General features: G+C 39.2%; 2 protein-coding genes across 3 annotated transcripts; one reads left to right on the forward strand and one right to left on the reverse strand.

The window, feature by feature from the left end:
* Positions 1–331: 331 nt before the first annotated feature.
* On the reverse strand, positions 332–18,247 carry LOC104106521 (mitochondrial carrier protein MTM1-like). 2 transcript variants are annotated; one of them, XM_070182001.1, is made up of 10 exons: positions 17,623–18,247; positions 8,386–8,460; positions 7,357–7,482; positions 5,184–5,243; positions 4,874–5,044; positions 4,153–4,252; positions 3,228–3,322; positions 2,993–3,142; positions 1,631–1,689; positions 332–831 (listed from the first exon to the last, which is right to left on the reverse strand). In XM_070182001.1, the coding sequence occupies exons 1-10, from the start codon at positions 17,869–17,871 to the stop codon at positions 678–680; spliced, it is 1,239 nt and encodes a 412-aa protein (XP_070038102.1). In that variant the 5' UTR covers positions 17,872–18,247; the 3' UTR covers positions 332–677. The 2 variants fall into 2 exon arrangements, with proteins under 2 accessions (XP_070038102.1, XP_070038104.1); XM_070182003.1 differs by lacking the exon at positions 8,386–8,460.
* Positions 13,462–16,251, forward strand: LOC104105474 (uncharacterized). Its single transcript, XM_070181997.1, has 3 exons — positions 13,462–15,382; positions 15,474–15,592; positions 15,691–16,251. The coding sequence occupies exons 1-3, from the start codon at positions 13,660–13,662 to the stop codon at positions 16,150–16,152; spliced, it is 2,304 nt and encodes a 767-aa protein (XP_070038098.1). The 5' UTR covers positions 13,462–13,659; the 3' UTR covers positions 16,153–16,251.
* Positions 18,248–25,553: the final 7,306 nt, after the last annotated feature.

Consider the following 25,553-nt stretch of genomic DNA (forward strand, 5'->3'; position numbering starts at 1 on the left):
AAAAGAAGACATGAACTCGAGAAAAGTGGAAGTAAAAAAATAAGGCCATTTAGAGTAGCGTTCTATTACTCTTTTTTTTTTTTTCAGGTTCCTTTTTTTCCCATACTCTCCTTCAACCCTTTCTACTTAATTATTGAATTGTAGTTACGTATTGAAATTCCCATTTTTTGCACTGTGTAAACCCACCCCCTCGAGCATTTGCAAGCAACCCCACGTATATTATCCCTTAGTTCCCTCCAGGAAGTTTCCTACAACTATTTTTTTTTATCTTGCTACCACGCAACACAACAGTCTAGTTTCTTTTGTTTACTAGTACAAAGAATCTGAAATCTGAAATACAGAAGGGTATAGTTGTTATTCTCTTATTATATCTCTGTATGTACGCAATAGGTACATTGGGAGAAGGATTGTGAATTTACAAAGAAACTAAAGGCATAAATGGTTGCCTATTCAGCTACGCCACTGGAGAAACTTCTCCACTTGTTTGAATAAATCAACCTTCAAGCCTCACAGGCAAAATTGGCTAGAAGGAATTATCCTGTCATGACCCAAATCACTGAAACGGTCAGGTCTTCAGTAGAATACACTTGGTCGAATATTGTTCTTTCGCTCTTCAGCCTGTTATCAGAACAAGTTATGCTAACATCACTTGCCTCATTGGCGTGTAGATCACAGTGCTATAGATCAGCATCTTTGCTCTGCCAATGCATATGCCTATGGCGCAAAGCATATTTTACCACCTCGTAGAAGGAAACAACGATCCCAACTGAAGGTCCAGCTCGGGCAACTCGGGGGCCAACTCCAGTGAACAACCCCTTAGCTCCCCCATCCCTGGTTCATGAAAACAATAATTAGCAGTTCACAGCACAAAGAACTATAAGACAATGGTCTATACGTCCTGAGATACTAAAACTATGCTTCAAATCATTTCCAGTACAAGAACAAATCTTTTAACACTCAGCAAGATGCTGATTTCAGGTGGACACAAGCATATTCCAAGGTTCATCTTGATCAAATGGAACTTCGTGTATCCACTAAGCATTCTACCCCTTTGTACTAACTTAAAAACTTACTAAGCACCCAGATAAAATAGAATTATTTTTCTCAGCAGCATGAAAGAATCACCCTGTATCTTATAAGAAAAAAGAATAAATGGAGACGGACAACACGACGAAACAGGTATTCCATAACATCAAGCCAATCAACTGGATTCATCATAATGAAAGGGTAAGGAAGACAAGGAGCTAGAAATGGTGAAGAGTTATAAGTCATCACTTAGTGGGACCTCAGACACTTTTAGCAAAGTCGTCTCTTAATGGAACAGAGGTCCCAATACCCATTCCGCCCTCAGCTTTCTTCCCCCATACCCCTTCCAAAACGAATCACATGCTTCATACATCTATTACCATACTTAATAAAATGTACAATTATCCTATTGGCAATCGGCACCCTAAAGAAAAGGATTAGTTTGTGAAAACCAAAAGTAATCCTACAGTCGATCAACTCATGAGAGCTTATTACTTCTCCAACTATCTTTTCTCAACTAGATCAAAACATATTGCAGTATCTGAAAGGGGCTGGAAGGGGAGATGGGGGTTGCAGCTGAAGATAAAGAAACAAAATGAAGTACCTCAATATCTCAACCAATGTTTGTCTCGTAGTCATTCTCAGTGCTCGTTCAGGATCATTCTGCAATGTCAACTGAAAGTTCCATTAAACCAACAAAAAGAAGGAAATAATAATAACTAGGTGCTTTTAAAATCAAGAGCACAAAAAAGCGACAAGGTCCTTAGAGCTCAAAGCGAAAAAGCGAGAAATGAAGCGCATGCTAGAGAATCGGGCGTTCCAAATCATAATGCACGACTACTTAATGGTGGATTCACCGCAAAATACTAGCTTGGCTCATTATTGCCGAGATAATAGTCTACTTCGTCACATCCACCATGCTTCTTTAAATTAATAAAAATAACAGGCAATGCATGTTAATCTGACAATCAGCTTCTTGAAAATTATAGCCAGATGTCAGTGGAAACTCTAAGCTAATACGTCCAAATCAAACTCATCAAATAGACTGCCATATCAATAAACAACGGAAATAAAAGATATGGAGTAACACAGAAAATCTGGGTTAAAAATTTAAGATCTTATCAGCACAACCAGGATACAAAAATATCTTCAGTAAAACGAGTATCGACAAACCCATCAGCCACCAAAATATGATGTTTGACTGTGTGTTTAAGTTTGTAACTACATTAACACAGGTTTAACGTACTAACTCATTTTCCTCATTCTTACTTTTCCTTGAACAGAATGATGTAATCACTAGTCATTCCCTACTAGGAGCATTACAATACTGAATTATCTAAAATTGACGGAAAAAATGGTAGATCAGAAAGACATATATATGGGGAGAGATAAGCAACTCTGCTCCCATGGAGAGCTGAGCCGAAGAGCTCCTGTTATGGTGCCTGGACGTAGCAGTTTGTGCAAAACCTTGTTGTTTTGAGATACATCTGATGCAAACAATCCTCAACATCCAAATGTGACATTAGAAGAGTTCTTTGTAGTTTAACTGCAGTGAATCCAAAATATAAGTTCTTTGTACTTGATATAGTTCCCACTACAGGTTTCATCAATGTAAACCCATGCCTAAGGCAAAAAGTACTACATGATCTTTTTCACTTCGAGATCATGTTTGATCGAACCCAAGACTTGTCAAGTGATTGAGGTTAAACGTAATTTTCCACTCAACATGTGACATTAGATCCAGGAAACCCAGAGTTCTACACTCAAGACTCCACAGCCAAACTAGAAGAAATTTATTTAGGTGTGTGCACTATCAGGCAGAAATTTCTTTATGTTTACTTGACATCAGCCCACTATTAAGAGGTCCAACTACTCACGTAATCCAAGTAAACTTTTCAATGGGCAATCACACTTTCTGTTAGTTGTTTCTTTTAGGAAAAGTTTAGGTGAATGGGAGAAGACCGACCTCTATCTGTCTCCTAGTTCTTGCAACATCTAACGGACACGTTGCAGCAGCTGCAAAACTTCCTGCAATGAATCCAGCAGAGAAGTTTGCACCGAGGACAGTAGTTGCACTTGCTTCATCTCCCACCAGGCCTAGTAGCTTCCTCCTAACCTTCACAAAAGTAGCAAGAGTTCTATTCAATTAAACGCAGAGTGAGCGCAGGAATAGCACGCAGTTAAGGGCTAGAAGAACTTACTGGCTCAAGAGTAGACCAGCAAATTGCAGAGAAAGGAACATCACGAGCTAGTTGTGCCCCCAAACCAGTCCAGAGGAGCCGGTAGGTTCGTGTTGCTAGCCATTGGTTGGTGGGGAAGTAATTAACCACAATGTGTTATCATAGCATTAAAAACCATAAAGCAAAGAGCTGGAGCAGTTAAACTTCCATAATTGAATACTCAAAGAAATTGAATATTTCCAATGCCATATGCTGTAAGTTACACTTTTAGCTGATTCATTCTGTGTCTCAATAACAACTAAAACTAGAGTGAAGTATTTAAATAATGATGGGATTTAACTTGTATTTCCTTTGCTAGAAATAAGTTAATTGTGAAAGGTTCTAGTATTTCTTAGCAAAAACCTTTTAAGTCAAAGCTTCTTGTAGAATCTATTCTAAAATCCATTAAGGACAAGATAAATTAGGAGAGAACTTCCTCACATTAGCATTATTGGTATGTTGAATTTCCCCATAAATTTACAAAGAAAAGAGGTCGTTTAAATAATTATTTTACAAGAAAACCCTGCACTTCAACGGAGCCCCACGGGATCCAAGGAAGAGATAAAAGCTCCACCTTGTGTGTATAGCACGCATGTAATATTGTCACTATCATTGAAAGAGCATAAGATCGCGGTGGGAAGAAAAGGAAACAGCATAAGATGGCAAAAATAGATAGTACGGAGGATAAGACTAATATTGGTTAAAGGTGGATGGCCCTAAAGAGGATGGAGCATGTAGATCCACATACCCTGCCTGTTTATTGAAACAACTTTTACGTACGCATAAGGCAGGAACCTATTCACACATTTTAAACGACTCAAGACTAATGTCTAACCATGAAGAGGGACAGATAATATAACATAACTATGTGCAAACAACAAAAGTAAGTTTGAGGAAGAAGTATTACAATTTTGATAGCTGTTTGCACTATTGACTGGAGAAACGACCCCAACTAATGTCTTCCACACTCCTGGGGGCTTCACACCATTTTTTGTGTCTTTGAAGGCCTATAAGAAATGAAGTTACAGGACGAAGTAAGACTTAGCAGAAAAATAAGGTAGAGATAGCATCTAAAACATACATAACATGATAAACCCAAACACCTAACTAAGTGGTGCTGCTCTTCGAAAAGGAAATTAACATTATCTGGTAAGTTCCAAGCACCATGATAAAGACAAACATCACACAAAGAAACTAATATTTCTAAACTACCAATGTAACAAACCTTTAATTTTCCCAACAGTGGAACGAGATTTCCATCTTCATCTTTTAGCTTTTACCATAGCTAGCCACTAATTCACAACAGAGGGAAAGAAACATCTGGAAAGAATACAAGCCGTTATCCGGTAAAATATTTTTAAAAACTGGGAAAATGTTTTAACTATCTTCTGGAGCATATAGATGCATGCCCAAAATATATAATTTCTTTTGATCTTTTTTGTGAATGTAAATTCAATATTCACATATTTGAAAATTGTAAATTTTACACATCTATCTTTAGTTTTATCCACGAGATAAACTGTAATAGTGATAAACATCTTCTAGCAGCAAGAGATTCCATTAGCATAGTACTCTCACAAGAAATCGTGTAATGTCTCCATCCGCATCAAGCAGATAATCAGATTTACCTGCATTCGTGTTCTTGCAAGCTCAACTGGATAGCAAGTGACGCAAGCAATGGAACGTGCTAAGGATCCTGCTACCAAGGGGACATATGGTGTAGCCATTGGTACATTACGTAATGTATACTCTTCCATAGAGTTCCGAAAAATGTCATAAAGAGGTAAATAAATCCCCACCTGCAAAGGCAAAAAAACACTTAATAAGAACTATCACGAAACAAGACAGCTGTAAATGCAATTGCACATAACAGCGTGCTTCATACTTGAATAACCAGTGAAAAATGAAAGACAAATGAATTTCTAAATAGAGACTTACAGAAGGGATTGCCAATGTCAGACTTGCATTAGTGCCTCTCCACAATCTACTAACTCCTTCCTGCACAAGTTACCTGGGTTAAATAGATGAGACAGTTTACTTTCACAGAGCCAATGAAATGCAGAAATGAACTGAAAGAAGATGTTTAGAGAATCCCCTACTTTTCAGGTCCAATGGTTTCTATTTATTTTCTTTTTTGACCAGATAATATTGCATGAATTTAGAACAACTATGGCACAGCTGTTGGTATCAACGTCTAACCAAAAACTTCAACACTCAACTCTTTTTTTTTGTAGGTGGGGGGAGGGGGAGGGGGAGGGGGAGGGGGAGGGGGAGGGGAGGGGAGGAGAGGAAGGTAGTGACAGCAAACCCTTGCAAGGGTAACTCTATTTACAGAATTATCACCTTTTACATGACCATCTCATGTAAAATCCATAGCTGTTCTGTGAGTACATAACAGATGTCATAATGAGAAGAGAGTTGTCTTGCATGCCCCAGAAAAGTACAGAAAAAGGAAATAGAGTTATAAGTTTTAAATTGTTTTTGCAGCCTAACTACAAAATCATCCTCAACAGTCAACACTTTCTTAGATGACTAGTTCATGATGGATGTTGATGTGATAGTAGTCATAACTTTCAGCGGATTTCAAATAGGCAAAATGGCCTCCTGGCCACTTAAATTTACACTTGTTTGCCAACCCGGTAAACAAACTTACACATTTCTCATTTTAACACCTCAACTTGATGAACCCAATACTAATAAACACTTCTGATTGAACGTGGTCTTCACTCGCTGTGACATGAATGACACACATTATATACCAAGTTTTTTATTCTTTGACACGTGTAAAATGTGGGGCCTACTTTATAAAAAGTGCAATTTACCAGATTTTAAATTTATTTTCTTTTCTTTTCATCTCTTCCTCTTCACCATAGCAAGAGTGAACCTTCTAAGACATAACCTTCAACCATCAGTGAGAACCACAAATTGAATACAATAATAGTGCTAAGGTGTCCAAACTGGCATAACAGCTTCAAGAACGCGGGGAAGGGTCACCATAAATGAAAATGAGATATGTGGGTTCATCAATAACCTTCAACCATCAGTGAGAACCACAAATTGAATACAATAATAGTGCTAAGGTGTCCAAACTGGCATAACAACTTCAAGAACGCGGGGAAGGGTCACCATAAATGAAAATGAGATATGTGGGTTCATCAATGCCGGCACCAAACAGTGGCAAATATTTCTGGTGGAGTTGGCCGGAAGAACGATCTACAGAGAACAAATTTACTTTTCTATAAATTTAATTTCAGAATGTTTGTAAAGTGTTTGTAGTGTAATGGGTGTTATCTAAGAGAGGTGGATCGAGATAGGTAATCGCCGATGAAGTGTTTTAGGCTATAAGCTCCCTCTTTTATGGTAAAATATGATGATGGCCGTGTTCTGATTTTTATGGTGGTGCTTGCCGATTTTAGTCGTCTGCGATGAAGGTTCTGGTGATCTTAAATTTAAGGTGATTTTTAATGGTCAAGATTGAAAATAGAGGTTGTTGTGATAGAATTTTTCTTAAAAATCTTTTCCGATGGTCAGGAGGATGATGGAATGGTATTGATTTGATAGAGTTGTGGTGGTTTTTTAAAGGGTAAGGTTGGAGAGGAGAGGTTTGTGGACGGAAATAGGCGCCGGTGGGGAAAGAGCAAAAATTGAGAAAAGGGGAAAAAGGAGGATAAGGTAAAGAAAGGTTGGGCAGGGGCGTACGGGTGGGGAGTAGATTTTTTTCCCTTTTCTTCTTTAGAAGTTTTTTTTTTCTTTTTAAATCTTTTCTTTTGTAATTGATGTTCTCTTTTCCCATTTTTTAGTATTTTTTCCACCAAAATTCTATTCTAACGCGCTTTATTAGCGTGATTGTCACGCACTTTGGCCACATCAACCCGTTGTTTCCACATAAGCATAGTCAACGGTCAAACGTGTTTATTTGTATTCAGTTCATCAAGTTGAGGTGTTAAAATGGGAAAGATATAAGTTTGTTTATCGGGTTGGCAAACTGATACAAGTTTAAGTGGCCACGAGGTCATTTTGCCTTTCAAATAAGACATACAGATTTCAAAGCAGAGGATCTCAAACTATGTGCAAAACGTAACTATTTTACTTCCCACAAAAAGTAACTAACCTGACGTATTACTTTATAAAAGACATCAAGTGTTCCTTTATATCTGGAACAATCTGGGGAACATGATGGTTCAGCACCAAGAACAGCACGAGTGCCTGATGAGTTGCACTTCACACCTGTCAGCACCTAAACAAGATAGCAGATGAAAAAATTATATGCTGAACAACATATAGTGGAAACTTAATCAACTTAAGTTGGTCCTTGTAACTTTAGATTGATAATTTAGGTAAAACTAAACACATCTCGTGCACAAAATTTGGGAGATAGCATGAAACACAGCAGGCCAGCACAGCTAGTTTCTGCCAGGGTTAGCAGCCTACAAACCATGCCTTTTATCAAAAGTGTCCACTCCACTACCATGAATCAAAACTCTGACATTAATAATTTCATATGGCTCCAAACGGTTGAGCACAAACATGATAACCGAAAGTGCAGGTAGTTCCTCGAGCTTGAAGGAGAATTCTCCATGACGATATAAGTAGTTCTACCGAGTTGATTTAGATAAAACACATTTTTCCTGCATTGTGGAGATCTCCTTTTGTTCTTTGTCTTAGTATATTTTTATTTTCCAGAACTACGTATTTGACTTCCCATTTGTCAAAATATTTGAAGCATTACAGTGTCCATGTCATACACAAAAAAAGGTCAATGATAAGTAGACACCATGGGACCAGTGTAAGGACTAGGACTAAGAAATTCAAAGTGGGAACTAGTCAGAATTGCACCATAAGATGTATAAAAGAAGAATTCGTACAAATTAAACAGCATTATCTTGAATTTGGAGTATCAAATATAATTTTGGAATGTCATGGTGAAATTTAATAACTTCAAATAGCATAGTAAATTCTGTTAGCCATATTAATGAGTTTATAAGCATTGTGAATATCTCCTTTTGTTATTTACCTTAGAAAATTCTTATTTTTTCTGAACAACATATTTGACTTTCCCATTTATAAAAAAAATTGAAGCATTCTAATGTCCATGGGAAACGTAGAAAAAACATAATGGGAGGAAGTGCAGGGAACCTACTGTATTTGCATGAAGAGGTCCCAAACTACAAAGGCTATCATAAGGGACACCTGCAGCCTGAGCTTGCAACCTTGTCTGCAAAGCAGAAAGAAAGATGCCATTAAAATTTAAACAACCTAAAAGAAGTTTGTATACGGTCGAAATAGATTTCGGCCTTCCTACGTTCGATCGAGTTCGAACGGTAAGCAACCGGAGTGGGATTTTGGGATGAGTTCCGAAGGCAGTACAAATGAGCCTCGAGTCCGAAGGCTGATCGAGGAGTCGGCTCGATACTTTTATCAAACCCGTGACCAAATCGATCCGCAAGGCATTGCTTCGAGGTCAGGAATGCGCTACACCCACCCCGGAGGTCGAACTCAAGCCAAAATCGAGGGCTCGACCCAATAACGAGTTCGAGCCAGTGTCGAGCTCACAAACGAGAGCCGTTACAACCGCACTAAGAGAGAGAATCTTGGCGGGAATCGAGGAAGAGACAATTCATCATGGGTCCTCCACTATATGCTTTATTTTATTATAAATAAAGTAGGATCCCTCTTTTATAAAGGGGGGAATCCTTGTAAGCATAGGGACAGGCAGAAGGCATTGTAACAAAAGATCACTTCTCATATTAAAAGATATCTCCTCATGCTTGTTTTATTTTACCTTATTCATTCTTTTGCTCACTATTCCCATTCTCATAGCCAAGAACATACATATTTCTATTTATATATACGATTTGTATCAAATTGTATCACATATTCTTAGAACCATACACAAATTTAAAGTTATCTGATTTTTCGGGTAAACAGTTTGGCGCCCACCGTGGGGCCAAGGGTAACAGTGGTTGTTTGATACGAATCTGCAATACACACCAGTTTGCAACTTCAAATCAACAAGGGCAAACCCTCGACTGATGGCTTTACCTATCGACCACGAAGCCAGCCTTCAAGATGAAACCAACAACTTGGCACCCGGGGGCGGAAGGCCACTTGACGATGGCACTGAGGCTCGAATCGAAGTACCCGAAATTCGAGCCGAAGTACCATTGGATGTCAATTCACGAATAGCTCTGGAGGCGAATCAGCGTTCCGAACCGGAAAAAAGCATTCAGGGCGATACTCGATCCGTAGCCCGAGATACCCATAATGCGGGGGAAATCGGAGCCAGCTTACGTATGATCTTCGAGATGCTACAAGCCCAACAAGTAGCGATAGCCTAGTTACAGAGCCAAACTCATATACAAAGCAGGCCGGATCCCAATCCGCTTCGAGAAATCACCCCCAGAGCGGAGCCCGCCATAGTGAAATCAAACGAGCAAGAATCGGGGACCACTCCCGAAATTACTAAATTGCTCGAGGAACTCACAAAACGAGTCGAAGCCAACGACAAGAGAGTGGAAACGTACAGTGTCAGGGTCGATCAAATCCTGGGGGCTCCACCAATGATAAAAGGGCTTGATTCGAAAAAATTCATACAAAAGCCTTTTCCCTCGAGTGCAGCCCCAAAACCAATCCCCAAAAAATTCCGTATGCCCGAAATACCCAAATATAACGGAACGACCGACCCCAACGAGCACGTCACTTCTTACACGTGTGCCATCAAGGGAAATGATTTGGAAGATGATGAAATCGAATCTGTATTATTGAAAAAATTCGGTGAAACCCTGTCAAAGGGGGCAATGGTATGATATCATAATTTACCATCTAACTCTATTGATTCTTTTGCTATGCTTGCAGATTGCTTCGTAAAAGCACATGACGGAGCCATTAAGATCGAAACCAGAAAGTCGGACCTGTTCAAGGTAATACAAAAAGATAACGAGATGCTAAGGGAGTTCGTATCTCATTTTCAAATGGAACGAATGGATCTGCCACCAGTCACAGACGATTGGGCTGTCCAAGCTTTCACTCAAGGTCTAAACGAGCGGAGCTCGATGGCTTCACGGCCGCTGAAGCAGAATCTGATCGAGTACCCAGCTATTACTTGGACCGATGTGCACAATCGATATCAATCCAAAATAAGAGTCGAAGATGACCAGTTGATTTCTAGGTCCGTTACGAAAAGAACTACCAAGCAAAAATCGACGAGAGATCGACACCAGCCATATAGCGGAAACGATACTACTGCTGAGTATCTGATGCCTCTTCAAAATCAACCTCGTATACTGGGGGGCTTTATCACTGAACGCATCTGTGATGATTATCAAATTCGGTGCAAAGGAAGTTACTTCGTTATGACAAACAGTGTCTCAACAGGAAACGTTGTAAGAGCCAAATGATCAAAACGAACCTTGCTTATGTAGTTGGCCCGAGCACTGACGCAAAACATGAACACATGTTTAATGACTTGCAAAGACAATCTTCTTTACCGATATTCTATGTTCAAGATTTATTATGCAAACAGGATCGAGTTCGAGCAAGCGCTCACTTGACCATTACGCCTACAGGTTACATTATTTCGAGTTCGAATCATTCATTCGACTACTAAGCCTACGGGCTACTTTTATTTCGAGTTCGAGCAAGCACTCACCCGACCATTATGCCTACGGGCTACATTGCATGGAGTTTGAATCATTCACTCGACTGCTAAGCCTACGGGCTACTTTTATTTCGAGTTCGAGCAAACATTCACTCGACTATTAAGCCTACGAGCTACTTTTATTTCGAGTTCGAGCAAACACTCACTCGACCATTACGCCTACAAGCTACATTGCATCGAGTTCGAATCATTCACTCGACTGCTAAGCCTATGGGCTACTTTCATTTCGAGTTCGAGCAAGCACTCACTCGACCGTTACGTCTACGGGCTACTTTTATTTCGAGTTCGAGCAAGCACTCACTCGACCATTACGCCTACGGGCTACTTTTATTTCGAGTTCGAATCATTCACTCGACTACTAGGCCTACGGGCTACTTTTATTTCGAGTTCGAGCAAGCACTCACTCGACCATTACGTCTACGGCCTACTTTTATTTCGAGTTCGAGCAAGCACTCACTCGACCATTACGCCTACGGGCTACATTGCATCGAGTTCGAATCATTCACTTGACTGCTAAGCCTACGGGCTACTTTTATTTCGAGTTCGAGCAAACATTCACTCGACTATTACGCCTACGGGCTACATTGCATCGAGATCAAATCATTCACTCGACTGCTAAGCCTACGGGCTACTTTTATTTCGAGTTCGAGCAAGCACTCACTCGACCATTACGCCTACGGGCTACATTACTTCGAGTTCGAATCATTCACTCGACTACTAAGCCTACGGACTACTTTTATTTCGAGTTCGAGCAAGCACTCACTCGACCATTACGCCTACGGGCTACTTTATTTCGAGTCCGAGCAAGCACTCACTCGACCATTACGCCTACGGGCTACATTACTTCGAGTTCGAATCATTCACTCGACTATTAAGCCTACGGGCTACTTTTATTTCGAGTTCGATTCATTCACTGGACTACTAAGCCTACGGGCTACTTTTATTTCGAGTCCGAGCAAGCACTCACTCGACCATTACGCCTATGGGCTATATTATTTCGAGTTCGAATCATTCACTCGACTAGTAAGCCCACAGGCTACTTTATTTCGAGTCCGAGCAAGCACTCACTCGACCATTACGCCCACGGGCTACATTATTTCGAGTTCGAATCATTCACTCGACTACTAAGCCCACGAGCTACTTTATTTCGAGTCCGAGCAAGCACTCACTCGACCATTACGCCTACGGGCTACATTATTTCGAGTTCGAATCATTCATTCGACTACTACGCCTACGGGCTACATTACTTCGAGTTCGAATCATTGACTCGACTTATAAGCCTAGTAGCTACATCACTTCAAATTTGAATAAGCACTCGCTCGACCTTGTCGCCGGACGGCCGTGAAGAAGAAGCTTTCTCCTTCTGAGGTACGGTTTTCGAAGTTTTGGCCATTGATATGAGAGAAAGAAAGGCAAAGAAAGATGAAAAGTTGATGTACATGGCTCTGCAAGCCAGTGTTTAGAAAAGCGATCGCTTCGTCGCTTTAAGCGCGAAGCGACGCGACGCGACTCAGTGTCGCTTCTAGCTGCCTGAGGCGACTCGACCTAGGGAAGCGCACGCTTCAACGGAGGAAGCGACGAAGCGACGAAGCGAGCAAAGCGACGAAGCGATCGCTTCTGTTAAAAAAGCGACATTGAGTCTGTTTTTTTAAAAAGATGGCCCTTTTTTAAAAAGAGGGCCCTTTTTTAAAAAGAGGGCCCTTTTTTAAAAGAAAAAAACTTTGGGTCTGTTTTTTTTATACAAAACAGACCCTAAATTGAAAAATTGGTCATTTCTTCTTCTCTCTTCTACGATCAAGGTCGACCAAAGCCTAGGGTTCTTCATCAACATTTCTGACCAGTCCAGGTAATTTTCTTCTTCTCCTTTCTTCTTCTCTTTTTTTTCTTTCTTCTTTCTTTCTTCTTCTTGGTCCCGTCAGAATCTGTTTTTTTTCTTTCTTTTTCCTTCTTTCTTCCTTCTTCTTTTTCGTTTATCTCTGAGACTCTGACAGTCCAGTACTCCAGTTTGCACTGTTCAGACTTCAGCGACTTCTTCTTCCCTTTATCTCTAACCCATTTTGTTTTTTCCCCCTTTTATTCTTCTTATTTATTACTTTTAATATGTATTTTAGTATATGTTATATTTTTCAGTTTATTTGATTTTTTTAATGTATATTTCAGCATATAAAATTAATTATTATTTATATATGTTATATTTTTCAGTTTATTTGATTAATTTTATATGTATTTCATTTTAGAAAATTAATTATTATATATATGTTATATTTTAGTTTATTTGATTTTTTAATGTATATTTCAGTATATAAAGTTAATTATTATTTATATATGTTATATTTTTCAGTTTATTTGATTAATTTTATATGTATTTCACTTTAGAAAATAAATTATTATATATATATATATGTTATATTTTAGTTTATATATATATATGTTATATTTTAGTTTATTTGATTTTTTAATGTATATTTCAGTATATAAAATTAATTATTATTTATATATGTTATATTTTTCAGTTTATTTGATTTTCTTAATGTATTTTTCAGTATATAAAATTAATTATTATATATATGTTATGTTTTCAGTTTATTTGATTAATTTTATATGTATTTCATTTTAGAAAATTATGTATGTTATATTTTAGTTTATTTGATTTTTTTAATGTGTATTTCGGTTTATAAAATTAATTATTATATATATTATACGTATTTTCAGTTTATTTGATTATGTATTTTCTTATATCTTAATAGGGATTTCAAAATGTCTCAAAGATCGAAAGATAAAGACCCGGCTTGGCGATATGGCGATAGAGTTAATGAGAAGAATACAAATATTGTATGCAAGTTTTGTAACAAGATTACAACGGGTGGAATTTATCGCTTTAAATTCCATCTTATTGGTGGCGATAGAAACGTCACAAGTTGTCCGAAATGTCCACCGAAGGTGAGGGATGAAATAAAGAATTTTGTTGAGAAGAAGAAGGAGCAAAAAAATCAAATGAGTCATCAACCATTGGTGACCAATCTTGATGATGATGGTGATGATGATATTGAAGAATTGTCACTTCCAACAAAACGGGGAAGAGATGCAATCTCTTCAAGCCATGGATCGACGGGTACGAGTAGGACTAAAGGTCCTATAGATTGCTATTTCCCAAAGAAGCCGGAAGGAAAGAGCGGTGGAAAAGATGTACAAAAAATTGCTAAGGACATTTTGAGGGATCGTGCAGTTAGAGCTTTTGCACGATGGGTCTATGATGCTGGGCTCCCCTTCAATTGTGTCAACTATACTGACACTTTTGGAGACTTTATTGAGGCCGTTGGTCAATACGGACCTGGAATGAAGCCTCCCACTTATCATGAAATCAGAGGTCCTTATCTAAATAAGGAAGTGGAGGAGACTAATAAAATTGTGGAGGAACATAAAGTTGCGTGGAACAAGTATGGCTGCTCCATTATGATGGATAAGTGGACGGCAAGAACTGGGAAAATGATTATTAACGTGTTGGTGAATTCTCCCAAGGGAAGTTTGTTTCTTGAGTCCATTGATGCTAGCGACTCATCCACTGACCACATCAAAATGTTCACCTTATTTCAGAACACCATTGAAAAGATTGGCCCAAGCAAAGTTGTTCAAGTGGTCACTGATAATGCGAGTGAAAATGTGAAAGCGGGTGGCATGGTGGAAGGAGCGTACAAGAATGTCTATTGGACTCCATGTGCGGCTCATTGTATCAACTTAATCTTCGGGGACATTTTCAAGGAAAAACCCTTCTCTACAGTTTTTGGCCAGGGCGTTAGGGTACATTCTTATATTTCTCAGCGGCCCTTGTTATTGAATATGATGAGAAGATTCACCGGACAAAAAAATTTGGTGAAACCGGGCAAGACAAGGTTCGCCACTGCTTTCTTGACTTTACATAGTATCCACTTGCAAAAATCCAATTTGAGAAAGTTGTTCACTTCAGAGGAATGGAGCAAGAGTAAATTTGCAAAGGAAAGTGCAGGGAAAGATGTTGCACGCATTATTCTTTCTTATTCTTTTTGGAATAATGTCCTTCATGCTCTTAAAATTGGTGGCCCTTTGGTTAAAGTACTCCGTTTGGTGGATGGGGAGCAAAAACCACCAATGGGCTACCTCTATGAAGCTATGGATAGGGCCAAGGAGGCTATTCAAGCATCATTCACTGATGAGCAGAAATATGCAAAGGTCTTTCAGATCATTGATGCAAGATGGAGTGAGCAACTTCATAGACCTTTGCATGCAGCTGGACTTATTCTGAACCCGTCACTCTTTTATGATCAGCATGAGAATAATTCATTGGCTAGAGAAGTGTGGACAGGATTCCATGAGGTTGTTATCAAGTTGACCCCAGATGAAGACATGCAAGAAAAGATAGTAGATCAGCTTGCTATTTACAAGGCAGCTGAGGGACTTTTTAAGCTCCGACTTGCTATTAAACAAAGAAAGACGAAATCGCCAGGTGACCAAGTGCTTCTATATTTTATAGCTCTAACTTTAATGTATTTTTTATACTTATTAACTCTTGAATTTATTTTTTTTCACTTCTATAGTTGAGTGGTGGGACCAATATGGTGTAGAGACTCCGAATTTACAGACTTTCGCCATCAGAGTTCTAAGTTTAACTTGTAGCTCATCCGGATGTGAAAGGAACTGGAGCGTTTTTGAACACGTGAGAAATAAAAAGAATTATTTCGTGTTTTGAGATAAAGTAAATTATATCTCAATTGTCCCAACTCCTACTAATTAGTTGACACATCTTGTTTGCAGATTCATACAAAGAAGAGGAATCGACTAACCTTGAAGCGCCTCCATAATCTAGTGTTCATAAAATACAATAGAGCATTGAGGCGTCGCTACAACCACCGCAATCTAATTGATCCAATTCTTTTGGACAATATTGATGAGGCTAATGAGTGGCTAACCGGAGTCCCCGAAAATTGTGAAGATGAAGAAGTATTTGAAGGCGATTCTAATTTCACTTGGGGTGATGTTGCGGTTGCTAGTGGAGTTGGGGAGAATCCTTATGGTTTAAGGGGGAATACTTCAAGTTCAAGCTCGATTAGGAAGGGAAAAAGTGTGGCTACCACAAGTCGATCCCTATCCCTAATTGATGAAGATGAAAGTGATCATGAAGAGGAAGAGGAGGGGGAGGAGGAAGATGACGAGCAATATGAAGATAATAGAGGAATTCAAGATTTTGACAATCTTGAAGAAGAACAAGAAGAGTAGAAGAATAAGAGGTTGATTCTAGTAATTTAGTAGCTTTGATTTTGACAATTTGAACTTTTTGATTATTTATAATTTTATATTGTGTCTTTGCAAGGTTTACATTATATTTTTTAAGAATTGCGCTTCACTTTAATAAAGCGTGCGCTTCGCTTTGCGCTTCGCTTTTGAAGCGAGGCGAGCCCTTGACGCTTTTTTGCGCTTCTCGCTCTTAAAAACACTGCTGCAAGCGGCGAAATAGAGAGAAAGGGTAAGAAAATTTGGAAGAGTGAAAGACGTAAAAATGGTAAATGTTAGATGAAGGGGTTATTTATAGGCTTGCATCGTGACAGTTCAATATCAAAGGTGTCCGACCACCGTCTGACAAGTCCGACCACCGTCTGACATACATTAAATACCTTGAAAAGACTAAATCGATGGGACAGCTATCACATACGTCATGATCGAGCCCTGTGCAAACGTCAGCTTATAACCCGATCGAACCATCGAAGATCATATCGATTCTCACCACATCCTTCCTGAAAATCGAGGGGACTATCTGTATACGGTCGAAATAGATTTCGGTCTTCCTACGTTCGATCGAGTTCGAACGGTAAGCAACCGGAGTGGGATTTTGGGATGAGTTCCGAAGGCAGTACAAATGAGCCTCGAATCCGAAGGTTGATCGAGGAGTCGGCTCGATACTTTTATCAAGCCCGTGACCAAATCGATCCGCAAGGCATTGCTTCGAGGTCAGGAATGCGCTACACCCACCCCGGAGGTCGAACTCAAGCCAAAATCGAGAGCTCGACCCAATAACGAGTTCGAGCCAGTGTCGAGCTCAAAAACAAGAGCCGTTACAACCACACTAAGAGAGAGAATCTTGGCGGGAATCGAGTAAGAGACAATTCATCATGGGTCACTATATGCTTTATTTTATTATAAATAAAGTAGGATCCCTCTATTATAAAGAGGGAATCCTTGTAAGCATAGGGCCAGGCAGAAGGCATTGTAACAAAAGATCATTTCTCATATTGAAAGATATCTCCTCATGCTTGTTTTATTTTACCTTATTCATTCTTTTGCTCACTATTCACATTCTCATAGCCAAGAACATACATATTTCTATTTCTATATACGATTTGTATCAAATCGTATCACATATCCTTAGAACCATACACAAATTTAACGTTATCTGATTTTTCGGGTAAACAAAGTTAAATGACAAGAAAGTAGAGAATCAACTCAAGATTGTAAGCTGTTCAAAAGGTTCTCCTCGGTACAAATTCATGCTTAAGCACTAATATTTGCAATGTAACAGTGGAACAAGCTTTCTACATCACTGACATAAGTTAAATTGGAACACACAATTAAATTAGAAATAGAAGTTACTGTACATTTTTTTTTTTTAAAAGGCAGCACTTTTAAGGCAAATTAAATGAACAGTGTGGGCTTAATTTAAGAATAAATAATATAAGGGGGGAAAAGGGTGACCTTGGCAACATCAAGAGGGTTGACAAGGACGGCGGAGAGAACGGCAGCACCAGCGGCGGAAATAGCCCTCTCTCCAAAGCCTAAATTCACATCCGTAAAGTTCTCGGAATGTGAAGGCTTAGTTGACGACGTGTCCCCACCAGAAACGGCGACGCTTTTGTCGAATTCAACGGTGGTTCGTGTTGCAGTGGCTGCCCCAATCCATGACGGCAACCCCTGCTTTGTTGATGTTGATCCCACTCCCACCATCAATTTTTTTTTAACCTTTCAGGTTGAACAAATTTTTGTTTTTGTATTGAAATTAATTGAAATTTCTCACTCTTTCTGTGTATAGAGGTGGACAATTGAAATTTAACAAAAAATTGGGTACTTTTTCAGAAAATTGTAGCTTCTGGGGTTGAACAATTTTTCTTTCGAACGAATGGAAATTTCTAGGGGATTCTGTAATTTTTCTGGAGGTGGAAAATTGATTTTTTTTATTTAAATATTTTGCATGGAGAAAATGAAATGGGAAGCAAAGTGAATAGGTGGCGTGGACATAAGGGCGCCAAGCAAACAGGAGTGGCGGCTGCTTTGGTATCGTGTGAGATCACTGCGCACGTAACCTGAAAATCTTCTTTCCTAATTTCTGGGAATTGCGGGCGAATCCGCGATAATTTGTTTCCCTAATTGAGAGATCTTTTGAGAAAGTAACTTTTCGGTAAAAACTTTAACCTACTTTACACTAAATTATGTACTCCATTAATTTACTTTCATTAGTAATAGGAATAAATTGAAGTGATATATGACTATAATTTAGTGATAACTAGTCTTAGTGGTCGTTTGGACATAAGAATTGTAAAATTCTAAAAAATAAAAGTGAAAAAGAATTTCAAGTAAAAATGATATTTGAAAATTAGAGTTGTGTTTGGACATGAATATAATTTTGGGTTGTTTTTGAAATTTTGTAAGTAATCTAAGTGAAAATTTTGAAAAATAGTTTTTTGGAGTTTTTCAAAATTTCAAAAAAAATTTAAAATATCTCTTCAAGTGAAAATTAGAAATTTTATGAACAAACACTGATTTCGGAAAAAAGTGAAAAATTTTTGAAAAAAAGAAAAAAAATTCTTATGTCCAAACGGGCTCTTAGGGTACGCGTTTTGCGCACGTGCCTATATCAATATATAGGTTTAAATATATATATATATATATATATATATATATATATATATATATATATATATATATATATATATTATTAAATAATGTGTTTGAGTTATTGAAAAAATATCAAAGAAAAAAATGTAAGTTTCTAAAAATAATGAATGTTAATCTCACTAAACTAGCTCATTAAATAAAGAAATCATACTCCACGTAAGTTTTTATATGTATTATTATGATTTATGAGACATGGAATATATATCTTATGAAAACTATTGTTATCTTTATTACCAAATACTATAAACAATAACAAAAAAAAATACTTTACAATAATTATTCAAAGATAATAAAACAAATTAAAGAATTTGAATCTTTTGGTCTTTTAGAAATTTGTGAGTGAAAAGATGGAACTATAGCTCCTAGAAAAATATCTATATCTATATCTAAATATCTATATTCTATATATATATATATATATATATGTATTAAAGCGAGAAAGTTTGCCTTCTCATTTAGCCAAGTGGCAAGTTATTAAAAAGCCAAGTGGCAACCTATTAACAAGACATTTGGCAACTTATATCAACCCAATTTTATCGCCTCTTTTCTAGAAATTTTCCACTACTTAATATGTTTTCAACTAAATAAATTAAAATATACTAAAAAATGCAGAGACACCACATTTTCAACAAAAGTACAGTCTTTCATATTAAAGGCAAACTTCTTATTTCTATCTCTTTCTCAAACGTTCCCAATTCTCCCCATTCCCACCATTGTTATATCACTTTGTCATGGAAGATGACAAGAAACAGGGTATGTTATACAAAATCATAAACGGGTAACACCTCCTCAGATCGGAATGTTTATTATCTAAAATTGAGGGATTTCTACTTGGAAAAGATTCACAATTTTCCATCAACTATTACATTTTATCATCTCCAACCAAAATCCAATTCGAGGTATGTTTGAGCAGATGACTTCCTCCCTAATTTTAGATATAAACCCTAAATTAGTTGCTTGGAATTCAAATTTCTATTTGCCCAATTTAATGGTCTTAATCACACATTTTCCGGCTCTTTTTATGGAAATATATTTTTCATAAAGTTAAAGCCCCTAAATTAGTTGCGTGGAATTCAAATTTCTATTTGCCCTTACATTTTATGGGCTGAATGACACATTTTTCGGCTCTTTTTATGGAAATATATTTTTCATAAAGTTAATGTCCCTAAACACACGTATTTTGTTTCTTATTTATAGCAAGTAAAAAGATTATGCGAATATATATTATATACTTTACATATATATAGCAACTGTATTTTTTTGAATTTAATTGCTACTTAGGGTTTGTCTTCGTTATATATATATATATATATATATATATATATATATATATATATATATATATATATATATATATATATATATATATAGTTACACTGAGCATATACTTTAGTACAAACAATCCTTTGATCAAATTTTCTCTAAGGCAAAATATGACGGTAAACTTTGACTATGTCAGCGATATATCGAGTAACAAGATGACTTGGAATTTGAAGTGTCACGGCCACACTCTCCATAAGGCCCACCAAACGGACCAAAGCGTCCTAAAGTACTGGGGTAGCAATGAACCCCTCCGGAGCCTGAGCTGGTCCGGTAGGAACAGTCTGGGCTGGAACCTCCTCGTCAAGCTCTTTCTGAGGCTCCACTGCTGGGGCTGCTGCTCGGGCCCTAAGCTGAGCCCTGCCCCTGCCTCGGCCTCTGGCACGGCCTCGGGCTCGACCTCTGCCCCGCGTAGGAACTGTCACTGGAGGCTCTGGCTGCTGCTCAGCGGAGTAAGCGGTACGTGTTCTCGCCATCTGCGAGAGAATAAGAGTAGAAGGGTTCAATCAGTATTAAGAAAGCAAAATCGCATGACAAAGAAGAATAGAAGTGAAACTTGTTCCTAAACTTCATAGCCTCCGGAAGATAAGCACATACGTCTCCGTGCCGATCCTCCATACTCTACTAAGCTTGCTCGTGAATCGTGAGACCTAAGCATCCTAGTGCTCTGATACCAACTGTCACGACCCAAAATTTCTCACTGACGGGACCGTGATGGCGCCTAACATTTCACTTGCTAGGCAAGCCAACGTTAGAGAATCATTAATCAATTCCTTATTTCCATTCAGTAATTAACAATAATTAACTAAGATGAAATATAATAAGTGCGGAATATCATAAAACTGTATTAATTACTATCACCCGGATCTGGAGTCACAATTCACAGAATCAATAACAACGGATAGAGAGAAGTTTCACAAAGAAATCAATATTTCATCAATGATTACTTTCACAATTTAACATCTGAACTTCGAATCAATATTCACAATTTTATCGACCTTGGTGGAACCGGATACAAGTCTCCCAACATTTCAACAACAACAATAAGCATGGATAACAAGATTTAAGACTACAAATTTGCAAGAATGGAATTTCACTCGCATGTTATGACTCGACCACAACGTATAGATGCTCGTCACCTCAACTATACATCGTATTCAACAACAAAACACGTAGCAAATACTCACACAATACCTATTTCCTCAAGCTAAAGTTAGACACAACACTTACCTTGCTCTGAAGGCCACTTAATTCTCAATCACAGCTTTTCCTTTGGAATTCACCTCCAAACCACTCGTATCAATTCAAAAATGACTCAATAATATCAAATATTGCTAAAGAAATCAATTATATTTCATAAATTAAATTTTCCAAATTTTTCCTCCAAAAAGTCGAAAAATCGACCCCGGACCCGCTTGGCCAAAACTCGAGGTTCGAACCAAAATTCTTTTACCCATTGAGGTTTAAATCCCCAAATTTCCGAAATCCCTAGTTTCTACCTTAACCCCTAATTCTACCATGAAAACTCTAGATTTTTTGGTTGAAATTTCAAGAAATATAATGGGTAATTGAAAGAAAATAGTTTAGAATCACTTACCAATAATTTGGGGAAGAAATGGCTCTTGAAAAATTGCCTCTCACCGTTTGGTTTTTGAGAAAATGAATTTTTGGCTAAAATTCCGTTTTTGGATTCTGTTAAGTGTTGGGCGACAGTGTTCATCGCGTTCGCGAGAGCACTGTCGTGTTCGTGAGACCCAGCTCGCGTTCGCGATGGTTACTCCCCCCTGGCCTTCGCGTTTGCAAGGCATTGCCCGCGTTCGCGATGAAGGAACGGCTGACTCCCCCTCCCCAATGCCTAACACTACACATTCGCGATGTGCTTGTCGCGTTCGCGAAGGGTAACGCCCCCATCGCTTCGCGTTCGCGACCAAGCCTTCGCGTTCGCAAAGAATAAATCTTCAGCTGCCTAGTTTACTCTTCGCGTTCGCGAGAATACCTTCGCGAACGCGAAGAAGGACATGCCAGAACACCTGCTGTAGCAAAATACCAGATTTCCAAAGTCCAAAACATCTTGTGGCCTATCCGAAACTCACCCGGGATGATACAATATGGTGATATCATAGTCTTTCAATAGCTCCAGCCACCTCTTCTGCCTTAAATTGAGTTCCTTCTGCTTGAACAAATATTACAAGCTCCGATGATTAGTGAATACCTCACATGGAACGCCGTAAAGATAGTGCCCCAAATCTTTAGCGCGTGAACAATGGCTGCCAGTTCTAGATCATGAACAGGGTAATTCTTCTCGTGAACCTTCAGCTGCCGTGAAGCATATGTAATAACCTTGCCACCCTGCATCAATACCGCACCCATACCAATACGGGATGCGTCATAGTATACTGTATAAGATCCTGAACCTATGGGTAACACCAATATCGATACCGTAGTCAAAGCAGTCTTGAGCTTCTGAAAGCTCGCTTCACACTCGTCTGACCACCTGAACGGGGTACCCTTCTGGGTCAATTTGGTCAACGGGGCTGCTATGGATGAAAACCCCTCCACAAATCGACGGTAATAGCCCGCCAAACCCAGGAAACTACGAATCTCTGTAGCTGATGTGGGTCTAGGCCAGTTCTGGACTGCCTCAATCTTCTTAGGATCCACCTGAATACCCTCTGTTGATACAACGTGACCCAAGAAAGCAACTGAACTCAACCAAAACTCGAATTTTGAGAACTTAGCATATAATTGGCTGTCTTTCAGAGTCTGAAGAACAATCCGAAGGTGCTGCTCATGCTCCTATCGACTGTGGGAGTAGATCAAGATATCATCAATAAACACAACCACAAAGAAATCCAAGTAGGGTTTGAACACCCGGTTCATCAAATCCATGAATGCTGCTGGCGCATTTGTCAGTCTAAATGACATCACTAAAAACTCATAATGCCTATACCGAGTCTGAAAAGCTGTATTAGGAACATCGAATGCCCTAATCCTCAACTGATGGTAGCCAGATCTCAAATCAATCTTTGAAAACACATTGGCACCGTGAAGCTGATCAAATAAATCATCAATCCTCGGCAATGGATACTTGTTCTTGATGGTGACTTTGTTCAACTGCCGATAATCTATACACATCCTCATCGATTCATCTTTCTTATTCACAAACAACACAGGTGCACCCCAGGGCGAGACACTAGGTCTAATGAAGCCCTTATCAAGCAAATCTTGCAACTGCTCCTTCAATTCTTTCAACTCTGGCGGGGCCATGCGATATGGCGGAATGGAAATAGGCTGAGTGCCAGGAGCCAAATCAATGCAGAAATCAATATCCCTGTCGGGTGGCATCCTAGGCAGGTCTACAGGAAACACCTCTGAAAACTCACGAACAACTGGCACCGAATCTATGGAAGGAACCTCCGCACTAGAATCGCAATGCCGAGCCTTCACATAAGAGATAACCCTTTTGGCAGAATGGCCAAGATTTCCTCTCCACTATAATCGAGACAACCCCTGTAAGGCTAAGGTCACTGTTTTGGCGTGACAATCTAATATAGCATGATAAGGTGACAGCCAATCCATACCTAGTATGACATCAAAATCAACCATGTCAAGAAGTAAAAGATATACACGAGTCTCAAAACTCTCAAGGGTGACCACACACGAATGATAAACATGATCTACAACAATAGCATCTCCCACTGGTGTGGACACAAACACAGGAGCACTCAAATAATCACGAGGCACAACCAAATAGGAAGCAAAATAGTATGACACATAGGAGTTAGTAGATCCCGGATCAAATAGAACTGAAGCATCTCTACTGCAAACTGAAACAGTACCTGTGATAACAACGTCAGATGACTCAGCCTCAGGCCTGGCTGGGAAAGCATAACACCGGGGCTGGGCCCCACCACCCTGAACTACATCTCTGGGACGGCCTCTAACTTGTCAGTCTCCACTTCTAACGGCCTGACCTCCACCTCTAACAGTCTGGCCTCTACCTCTGGCTGCTTGACCCCTGCCTCTGGCTGGCTGAGCAGGTGGTACAACAACTGGTGTTGGGACCATGGCATGTGAACTCTGATGCTGTAAGCTGCCCGTTGCTCGAGGGAAAAATCTAGCAATGTGCCTCGGATCACCACAAGTATAACATAACTTCGGTTGCTGTGACTGCTGACCCTGAAACTGGCCCTGTCGACCTGAATAACCACTCTAATAACTCTGGAGTGGAGGTGCGCTAATAGGAGCTGGTGGTGCACTGTAGGCTAGCTGGTGGGAATAATGCATCTGGGGGCCATGACCACCTAAGGCACCGTGGGATGCCTGGAGCGCTGAATGAAATGGCCTGGGAGGATGGCCTCTACCAAAAGTACTCCTGCCTCTAGGTGAGGCACCGCTGAACTCACCGGAATGACGAGGTCTCTTGTCAGACCCCTGACCTCCCTGAGTAAGAACCAGTTCGACTCGTCTGGCGACATTAGTAGTCGCCTGAAAAGAAATCTCACTCCCAGTCTCCTTAGCCATCTGCAATCTGATAGGCTAAGCAAGTATACCAATAAACCTCACCACCTAGTTTAGCAGCTGTTCATCCGGTATTCCATGTGTCCATGCTTCGAAAGTATCACGGCGATCCGTCCCATGTGTAAGATTTCAGCTCTGTCTAGTTGGACAAGGATTTGACTTACGAGGAGGAGTCGATGGCAATTCTATCCCGACAAGTTCGCCAGTTGAGATCAAAGAGTTACCCTTCCGTTCGAGTGCAGTGGAGAGGTCACCCTATTGAGGCAACTACTTAGGAGTTCGAGTTCGATATGTGGAGTAGATATCCCCCACCTTTTCACCAGCCCAGGTACTTTTCTATATCCGTTCGAGGACGAACGGTTGTTTTAGAGGTGGAGAATGTGATGACCCAAAAGGTCATCTTATATTTTAGAACTCGAATCTGTGCTCTTAAGCTTTAAAAATCTTATTTTTACCCTCCTCAATTTGCGTGCGCAGTCCGGCCAGGTTTCCGGAAAGCTTTCATATTAAAAATTGATGAAAATAAGAATTTATGCCTTAAAAGTTGATTTTAGATGACTTCGGTCAACATTTTTGGTAAACAGGCCCGAATTCGTGTTTTGACGGTCCCGGTGGGTCCGTATCGAATTATGGGACCTGGGCGTATGCCCGAAATCAAATTCGGAGGTCCCTAGCTCAAGTTATGAATTTTTGATGAAAATTAAAAAACTGAAAATTTATTATTTTTAAGAATTGATTGATGTTTGGCATTGTTAGTGCCGGGTCTGTATTCTGGTTCCGGAGTCCGGTACAGGTTCATTATGATATTTAAGACTTATCTGTGAAATTTGGTGAGAAACGAAGTTGATTTGACGTGATTCAGACGTCCAGTTGAGAAAATAGAAATTTTAAAG

The sequence above is a fragment of the Nicotiana tomentosiformis genome, chromosome 1 (assembly GCF_000390325.3).
Source record: "Nicotiana tomentosiformis chromosome 1, ASM39032v3, whole genome shotgun sequence".
In the NCBI taxonomy this organism is placed as follows: Eukaryota; Viridiplantae; Streptophyta; class Magnoliopsida; order Solanales; family Solanaceae; genus Nicotiana; species Nicotiana tomentosiformis.

What these genes read in the sequence shown, in the direction of transcription:
- LOC104105474 (XM_070181997.1), top strand. Translation starts at nt 13,660, where the DNA reads ATGTCTCAAAGATCGAAAGATAAAGACCCGGCTTGGCGATATGGCGAT. An exon ending in AAGAAAGACGAAATCGCCAG is followed by an intron (nt 15,383 to 15,473) that starts GTGACCAAGTGC and finishes TCACTTCTATAG; the next exon opens with TTGAGTGGTGGGACCAATAT. An exon ending in ACTGGAGCGTTTTTGAACAC is followed by an intron (nt 15,593 to 15,690) that starts GTGAGAAATAAA and finishes TCTTGTTTGCAG; the next exon opens with ATTCATACAAAGAAGAGGAA.
- LOC104106521 (XM_070182001.1), bottom strand. Translation starts at nt 17,871, where the DNA reads ATGGTGGGAGTGGGATCAACATCAACAAAGCAGGGGTTGCCGTCATGG. An exon ending in TGCAAACAGCTATCAAAATT is followed by an intron (nt 3,323 to 4,152) that starts GTAATACTTCTT and finishes ACCAATGGCTAG; the next exon opens with CAACACGAACCTACCGGCTC. An exon ending in GAACTAGGAGACAGATAGAG is followed by an intron (nt 1,690 to 2,992) that starts GTCGGTCTTCTC and finishes TTGACATTGCAG; the next exon opens with AATGATCCTGAACGAGCACT.